Source organism: Apteryx rowi, unplaced genomic scaffold, assembly GCF_003343035.1.
Source record: "Apteryx rowi isolate R43461 unplaced genomic scaffold, aptRow1 scaffold_283, whole genome shotgun sequence".
In the NCBI taxonomy this organism is placed as follows: domain Eukaryota; kingdom Metazoa; phylum Chordata; class Aves; order Apterygiformes; family Apterygidae; genus Apteryx; species Apteryx rowi.
The window spans coordinates 88,216-96,159 of NW_020449230.1; the positions used below are offsets into that span (position 1 = coordinate 88,216).

Consider the following 7,944-nt stretch of genomic DNA (forward strand, 5'->3'; position numbering starts at 1 on the left):
TTTGGGCCGGGCGCCTGCTCTGAGCAGGGTCAAGGAGGCCGTTATCATCCGGCTCGGCCGGGAGAAAAGTCCCAGCAGGCAGCGTCGAGCCGGCTTGGGGCTGAGCCCACGCGTCCTTTGCCATGCACTGGCTCCAGATATGCGAGAGCAGCCGAGCCCGCGAGCCCGTCGCCCCCCCGCACCTCCGGGTGCCAGGCAGGGTGCAGCGCGATGGCGGGGGGCACCAAGGGTTTGGGGCCTCACCAGGAGGGGCATCCAGCAGATGGTGGCGATGATCATGATGCCCACGAGCTGCACCATCATCTCCACCTCGCTGTCCCGGCGCCGCTGCACCGACTCCCGGTCGTGGTAGACACGGCACAGTGTCACCACGCTGACTGTGTTGAAGATGAAGGAGAGCAGCACGGAGAAGATGCCCAGCAAGGCGAAGAGCAGGCAGAAGACGACATTTCCGGTGTCGGGCAGGAGGGTGAGGAAGCACCAGGAGCCGGGGTACTGCAGCGTGTACCTCCCCAGCCCCAGCACCGGCAGGAGCCCCAGGATGCAGGCGAAACCCCACACCAGCCCCACGATGGACCAGGCACGGCGCTTGGAGATGCTGGTGGAGCGGGAGAAGGGGTGGTTGATGCCGAAGAACCTCTCGCCAGCCATGGTGGCCCCCAGCAGCAGCGGGCACTGCCCAAAGAAGACCATGGAGAAACCGAGGAAGTTGCAGAGGTGGCAGCCGGCGTCCACCTCGGCCCAGTCGAACTTGATGAAGTGGTAGGGGATGATGACTGAGGCCGTCACCAGCAGCCCCATGAAGTCCGTGACCACCAGCCCGCAGAGGAAGACGAGGAAGGAGGAACGGGCCCGGCTGGACAGCTTGCGGGAGGAGCTGAGCAGGACGCACAGGGCGAAGAGGTTGGAGAAGAGGCCGATGAGGCCAAAGGCGGTGGAGAACCACGGYGAGGCGATGGTTTTCCTCTGCGTCTCGTTGAGGCTGACGCTGGCATTGAACGCCCCGAAGCACGTGTCCGGCCGGCCGGCCGCGCTCCCGTTGGGGGACCCCATGTTCCCCAACCCCATCCTGGTCCTTGCAGCGGCTTCAGGCGCCCTCCAGGCTCGGCTCCATGGCGCGTCCTGCCCGCRGGCTCCAGTGCCCGCGCTGATCCTGCCTTGCCTGCGCACGCGTCCGCTCGGCCCTGCGGGGAGAAGGGAGAGGTTCAGGACCGGTCCACCACGGCCAAGCCCTCCATCACCCATCTCCTCCGGGTGCCCCAGCGCTTGCCAAAACGGGGATCCCTTTTTCCGTCCCTGCCGGGCTTTCCTGCCCCTCTCACGCTGCCTGGCGCAGCCTCCGCTCCCCGATATTTGGCGATGGGGCTCAGGGTCGGTGCCCGCTCTCCCTGTGGCCCGGCGTGGCGGGGGGGCGGCTGGGCCGCAGCTGGCCGGGATTAACCGTCCCCGGCTCCCGCGTCACCCGGCCGAGAGCCGCTCGGGGCTGTTGCCACGAAGCCGTAATCCTCGCGCGGCYGTTGTTTAAAGAAGCGCGGCGGTGGCAGCTCGGCTCTGACCCCTGCCCGGGGGGGGGGGGGGGGGAACCACATCCCCCCTGGCCGAGACCCGCAGCACCCTGAGCGTGGCCGTCCCCTCCCCGGGTGTCGCATGGCCSGCACCCCTCCGGCACCGAGCACCCGCTGCCCCAGCTTTCCCGGGCTTCAGGAGCTGCCCAGACCCTGCTAAGGTCCCGGTGCCGTTCGGATGAGGCGGGGATCATTTGGGAAGCTGCCCTGCTCCCCGTGCCAGCGCTGGGGAAGTCTCCAAACCGCTTTTGCTGTCCCTGGGTCGTCTCAGCACCGTTATAACCCCTTGTCCGTTCACCCGGGCCACCGCTGGGTGTCTGCCCGTCTCTGGCTCTCACTCGGGAAGCGCCTGGCTCCGTCCCYGCGTGCTGCCGCTGGAGTGGAGGGCTCGTCCTCGAGCAGGCGGCGTGGGGACGGCAGCGGTCACGGCCAGCTCGGTTGCTGCCCTGCCGGCTTGCTCGGCTCCGACCCCGGGGGACAGGGACCAGCCAGCCGCTGGGAATCACCAGAGCTGCTATTTCCATTGCTAATTAATTAGTGCGGGCTGCTTGCAAATCAGCTGAGCTGGGATCAGCGGGATGAGATGGAGCCGTTTCCAAAGGGGAAGGCAGAGGCATAGCTGGCTTTGACCCCTTCCAAAGGGACAGCAGGGACCGGACACCTTGGGGACCGGCTGCTACAGAGACCGGACACTGCAGGGACCGACACCGAARCTCCTTTGGGACCCATTTCTCCAGGACGCGGGTGTCCCTGCCACCCCGTCTGCCCTGTCCCCGTGCTGCTGGGTGACACGTCCCCAGGCCCAGTGGCCCCTCTGGGATGGGTGCAAGCAGGACACCCCTTGGGGAAGGGGACACCGGCACCCACAAGCTCTGCTTTAGCAGCTCTTCGCCCGGCTCTGGCTGTTTCTCCCGAAGACCCCGTGTCCCCATGCTGGTCCCTCCTCGCCAGCGCCCGCTCGCTGCACGTTGCTCGTGTTTTGCAGCCGTGCCACGGTCCCCGGCGTGACCGCAGCCACCACCCCAGCCCGAGCCCGGGGGCAGCGCCGGGCCGTCACCGCCCGCCTTCGCGGGGCCGCAGTGCCCCAGGGCCATGGGGCACCCGAGCTCCCCGGCCCCCTCCCGTGCCCCCGCACGAATTCAAACCTCAAGCCGAGGGTGCCGAGTCCCGGGCCAGCCCCGACCGGCGGCAAACGTGGCGGCCGGTCACGCATCTGCCTCCCCTTCGCATCCCGGCCCCGGGCGATTCCTGACTCAGTGTTGCAGAGATTTGAGCCCCGATTCGGCCACCCCCTTTCTGGCCCTCTGGTGCAAGGGCCGGCCGCAGGGCCGGGAGCCGTTGYGCACATCAGAGGCAAGCGCTGCTCCCACAGGCCGGCTCCAGGGCTGGGACGGGGCCAGCGATTGCAAAACCCCGCGCTGGGGCTGCGCCCAGGCATGAGCGAGCCCCCCGGCCGGCTTCGGGATCCGGAGCCGAGGCGCTCGCGCTAATCCGGCGCGGCAGCACCCCTCCCTCGCCTTCCCGCTCGCTGCGGCTCTGCACCAGCCGCTTCTGCCCGCCCGGCCGCCGGCACCATCGCACCCGCCGCCGCTGCAGCCGAGAGGGCGCCGGGGTTGGGGCGCAGGGGACGAGCCGGGGGTGGAGGAGGAGGGTCCCGTCCCCCGCGGCCCGGGCGGGCGGCTGGCAGAGAGCTGCAGTGATTCACTGCCGCAGTGTGAGCACGGCCCGACTTTTTCCATGAGACAAGAGTGAAAACTTGCCGCTGTTTGTTTTCTCCGTTCCCGGAGGAATCGTGGCAGTGGCCCCAAGAGGAGCCGAGCCTTGGCGAGCGGTCGGGTGCCCTTGAGATGCGGGGTCAGGGCAGCGTGCGCCCAAACCTCGGCCAGACGTTTCCAGGGCCCCCGGGGAAGCGGCTCCGTCGCAGCCTTTCCCGCGTGTATTGGGATTCCCGGACCTTGACCCTTGGCTGTTACACGGCAAACTCATCGGCGATGCTGATGTGCTCTGCGGGTGCCGCCGGCGGAGGTAACCCCCTGCCCCGGGGTGGCCCCAGGACTCGCGCTCCAGCAGGGCTGGGGAACCGGAGCTCTTGCTGGTGCGTTGGTGGGTGACGGGGTCCATCCTGCCACTGTCCCCTCGCCTGGAGGCGCTGGCTCCCCGCGGTGCACGGCGCTGCACGTTCCTGGGCAAGCACACGCTCACCAGGTGGAGCAGGTCCCGGCTTCAACCCCTGCTGGGTGCTGTGCCTCAGTTTCCCCACGGCCACCCAGGGAGCAGGGCCCTCGCCGTGCCGTGCCGAAGCCCCCGGCTCCCTCGCCAGCCCGGAGCTGCCCGCGGCGGGGCGCCGGGACGGGTCTCCGCTCGAGCACGGCCTCCCGCTGCAATCGCTCACGTTAACGAGACAGCTCAGCYCTTGGCAGCGGGGCTGCGGCACGAAGGAATTCGATCTCAGCGGCGCTCTGCTCCGCCGGCCGCTAGTCATAACAAGTGCTGGGTGGGCACCGGCCCCCGCCAGAGCCAAACCGACCCCCCCAACCGCCAGGGCTGGGGTGCCTGGGGGCAAATCCAGAGCCAAGAGCAGCTCCGGGCAGGGTTTGGCCGCAGCGTGCCACGGGCACGAGGCCGGCGAGGAAGCGGGTCCCCCGTGGGGAGAGGATGGGGCTGGAGCCCACAGGATGACGCGTTCCTGCTGCATCCTTAGCCTGGTCGGGATTCAAGGCCATCGGATGCGCTTGGCTGGCTACCGGGGGGGGGGGGGGGGGGGGGGGGGGGGGGGGATCGCAGCCTGCAGCGTTCCCACAGCCCCGGATGTGGCAGGACCCGATCCGGCAGCGTGGCAGGACCTGCCCCCCGGACCCGATCCGATGATATGGAAAGACCCGATAGCCTGACATTGCAGGATCCGACCCCGCCGCGGCGCCTGTCTCCAAGCCCCTGCTCGCAGCCCCGTGCGGGGAGCTCTGAGCACCCAGCTCGCCCGCGGCCGACCGCGAAGAATTCACTGTTTTTCTTTGGGATGCCAGGAGCTGCTCCGGCCTGGGAAAGTGCCCGGCCGCACACCTTGTCACGCAGCCAGCGACAGCCCCGTGTCCTCGCAGAACCTGCCTCCCGCGGCCGCTGCCGGGGCCGGGCGAGCTGGCCCGCACGGAGCAGCCTCTGCCGTGGCCATCCGGCTCCGTGGCGGCCGGTCCCCAGGAGTGAGACACTTCCAAGGAAGCAGCAGGGTCTGCATTTCCCCCCTCGCCGGCTCCCCGAGCGGCCTCCCGCCCAGCCGGCAGCCCCTGGGCCGGCTCTGGCTCCGGCGGCAGGGAGTTTCCCAAGCTGCTGCCATTCCCATGGCCCTGGCTGCCGAGTCGGCAGGCTCCTTTCTCAGCTCCCTTTGGAGCTGGACGCAAGAGGCATCGCTGTCGCCTCCTGCCTGTCATCCCACCCATTCCCATCCCGGGGATGCCCACTTCACCTCCGCCACGCCGCCTCGCTGCTCTCCGTCTCCCCTTCCTCCTGCCCCAGCGGCTCCGGAGACCCCCGCCGCTGAGAGGCAGGTGCCGTTTGCCCGGCTCAACCTGCCCTGCTTCGGCTCGGCATCGGCACGCAGGGAGCTGGGCTGGGCGCAGGGCTCCCCCGGCCCGGCATGACTCTGCCGGCTCTTCCCGGATCCCCGGGACCGCCCAGATCCAGCCCTTCCAGCCCCCCTCCGAGCAGCGGACGCCCTGCGGCAGAGCCGGCTCCCAGCCCGGCCCGGCCGGTGCGGGGGCTGCACAGCACTTAGAGGGAATCAAATATTAAACAGGGCACATTTAGCGCTCGCACAGCCGAACCCCGCGGGCTCCGGCTCCTGGCTGCGTCGCAGAACGAAAYGGAGCCACTTACGGGAAGAAATTCATGCGCGGGCCGGAGGCGCCGGCTCCTCAGTTGTCTTCTTGCCCCATCCCGGACTGCCCTCGCACGAGGATGCACGCAACGGCCGGGTCCTGCGGAAGAGACGCCCTGAGCCCGCGGGCCGTTCCCAGGCACGCGCCCCCGCGGCTCCCGCGCGCCTCCAAAGCTGCCGACAACGCCTGTGTTTGGGGTGCCGAAATGTGGCAAAACCCTCCTCCGGGGCCACCCCGAAGGCGGTGAGCACGAGCACATACAAGGGGCATCGCTGCCGTGTCAAGAGCCCGCAGGAGCGGAGCCACCTCCTAAATGGGTTATTACAGACGTATTTAACAGGTTTGCAGGCTCGGCGTGGGCTCGCTCGGGTGCTAACGGGTTTCTGGCGCTGCACGAGCTGCCGGTTCAGCGACGGGCTCGAGCGCTCGAGTGCTTCGCCATGGACGCGACACGTCCTGCGCTTCATCTGCCGGAAGCCGCTTCCTGCTCTCGCCACTTCCGAGGTTAAAAAAGAAAAGGCAGGAGGCTCATCGGGAGGGCGCGAGGCTGCGCAGGGGTCCTGCAGCCCGGCCGCCCACGTGGGAGCTGCCCGAGCCATCGCTCCTTATCAGCCCGGCTCCCGCCCCGGAGCTTCCCGCTTCCTGGCACCCTGGGTGCGGGATAGCACTGTGCTTCGAGCAGGATGGGGCTCACCGCCAGCAATGCCAGGTCTGAACCGGGAGGGCTTGGGGACCTCCGTGCAGTGCTGATACACCAGCAAACCCCACAGCCCATGTGCCACCTCAGCCCGGGCTCTGCCAGTGCCGGTGTCCCCAGGATGCAGCCCCCAGGCTTGCGGAGCGGCCGGCTGGAAGATGCTCCAGGGCGCTTGCGTTTGCCCCTTATGTTCCCAGTCCCTCCTCTTTGCTTGCTGGACCTCGCCAGGGACAGCCCCAGCCCCCCTTGTCCTGGTGGGACAAGGACTTGCCCTGCAGCGTCCCCTCCTCCTCTCCAGCCTGACGTCCCCCACGCAAGAGGTCCCGCTGGGACACGTGGCTTGGCACAGCCATCCCTGCCAAGGAGGGACGCGGCCCTCTGGCAACCGCCCCTCGGACCGTGGCTCTCCGGACGGCACATCAGCTCAAGGACGCCAGCTCAGACGGGAAGAGCGGCGGCCACGTCATGGGGACAGGGAGCTGGCGGGGCCCCGGAGAGCCTCCCTGGACCCACGGCAGGCAAAACAACCTGCTCCTGGGGGAGCTGATCTGGTCTGGAGTGGGGACATCCAGGAAAGAGGATGTCTGTGGGGAGTGGTGACAGGCCACCAGGGACAGTCTCAGCCGGGTRTGCTGGCTGTCCTCATCTGTCCCTGCGCGGCCCGTGACAGCAGTCCCCAACCTGCTCATGGTGAGGGCTGGCCTGGGGGTCACCTCTGGCCCCTGGAGGCATTCGGCACCTTCCCCGTCTCCTCTTGCCCCCAGCTTGTCCCTAGGGTCCTGGGAGCAGAGCCGGCAGCGGGTGCCCCATGCCCTGTAACCCTTGGGTGCCAGCTCCAGGGTACCGCAGCGCGGAGCGCCGTGCCACCGAGCCGGCAGCCCCGGCAGCGCCAGCAGCCAGGGCTCCCCGTGCCTCGGCCGCCGCCTGGCCCGGTGCCCACCGCTGCGGCACCACGGCATCTCGCCGCCTTCAAAGTCGCCGCTGCACCGCCCGCTCCGGCTGACCAAAACTGCCCCTTTCCCATCCCTTTCCCATCSCTTCCCAGCAGCATCTCGCAGGCAGCGACAAAGTTTGCAGTGACACCAGCGTGTGGGTGGCGGGGGGCTGCCGGCGGGATGTGCTTGGGATAAAGCCGGGGCCCAGGAGAAGGCCAGAAGGGAAGTCATGGTCCCTGGGAGGGATCCTAGCACTTCCCAGCGCTTGAGACCCTGAGAATCGAGCCTGGCCACAGCTCCCAGAAAAACAAGTGAGAGAAAAGCCCTGGGCAGCCCAGCCCCGATCCTGGGCTCTGCTTCCGGGGCGCCGGCTCCAGCCTGGCTCCGGCTGCAGGCAAACGGTGTGCCCAAGGCGAGCAGGATCACCGCCTGCCCCCCCTCAACGCTCCAGCTCTTTAGTCTCCTGTGCAAACCGGGCGGTCGCAAGCCAGCCCGCATTGCCCCATCCCATCCCAGTCCTGCCGTCAGTCCCAGCCCTGCTGCCCCTTGCAGCCCCTCCATCCGTCCATCCCAGCCCCGCGGTCCGCCCGTCCTTCCCGGGCTCGCTGTCCGTTCATCCCGGCCCCTCTGGCCCTCCGGTCCAGCCCTGCGCTCTCCTCAGCATTCCCAGCCCCCTCCAGCCCCTCCATCCAGTCCCCCAACCCCCATCCACCCCATCCAGCCCCCCATCCTCCCCCCGGCCCATTCGGCTCAGCCCGGAGCTCAGGCACCCGTCGAGGCTCTGGCTGCTTCCGGGAGGGCGGAGGAGGGACCCCCCCGGCTCGGTTCCCCCCCCCCCGGCTCGGTTCCCCCCCCGCCCCGGCCCGGTTTCCCCC

The 7,944-nt window shown here is 69.1% G+C and overlaps 1 protein-coding gene across 1 annotated transcript in view; it reads right to left on the reverse strand.

The window, feature by feature from the left end:
* Positions 1-44: 44 nt before the first annotated feature.
* TBXA2R (thromboxane A2 receptor) overlaps positions 45-7,944 on the reverse strand; it is an 8,639-nt gene continuing 739 nt past the window's right edge. The window contains exons 2-3 of the mRNA XM_026068949.1: positions 225-1,184; positions 45-127 (exon numbers count right to left, since the gene is read on the reverse strand). Of these exons, the coding sequence (XP_025924734.1) occupies positions 45-127; positions 225-1,068 (927 nt within the window). The 5' untranslated portion in view covers positions 1,069-1,184. The remainder of the gene's footprint in view (positions 128-224; positions 1,185-7,944) is intronic.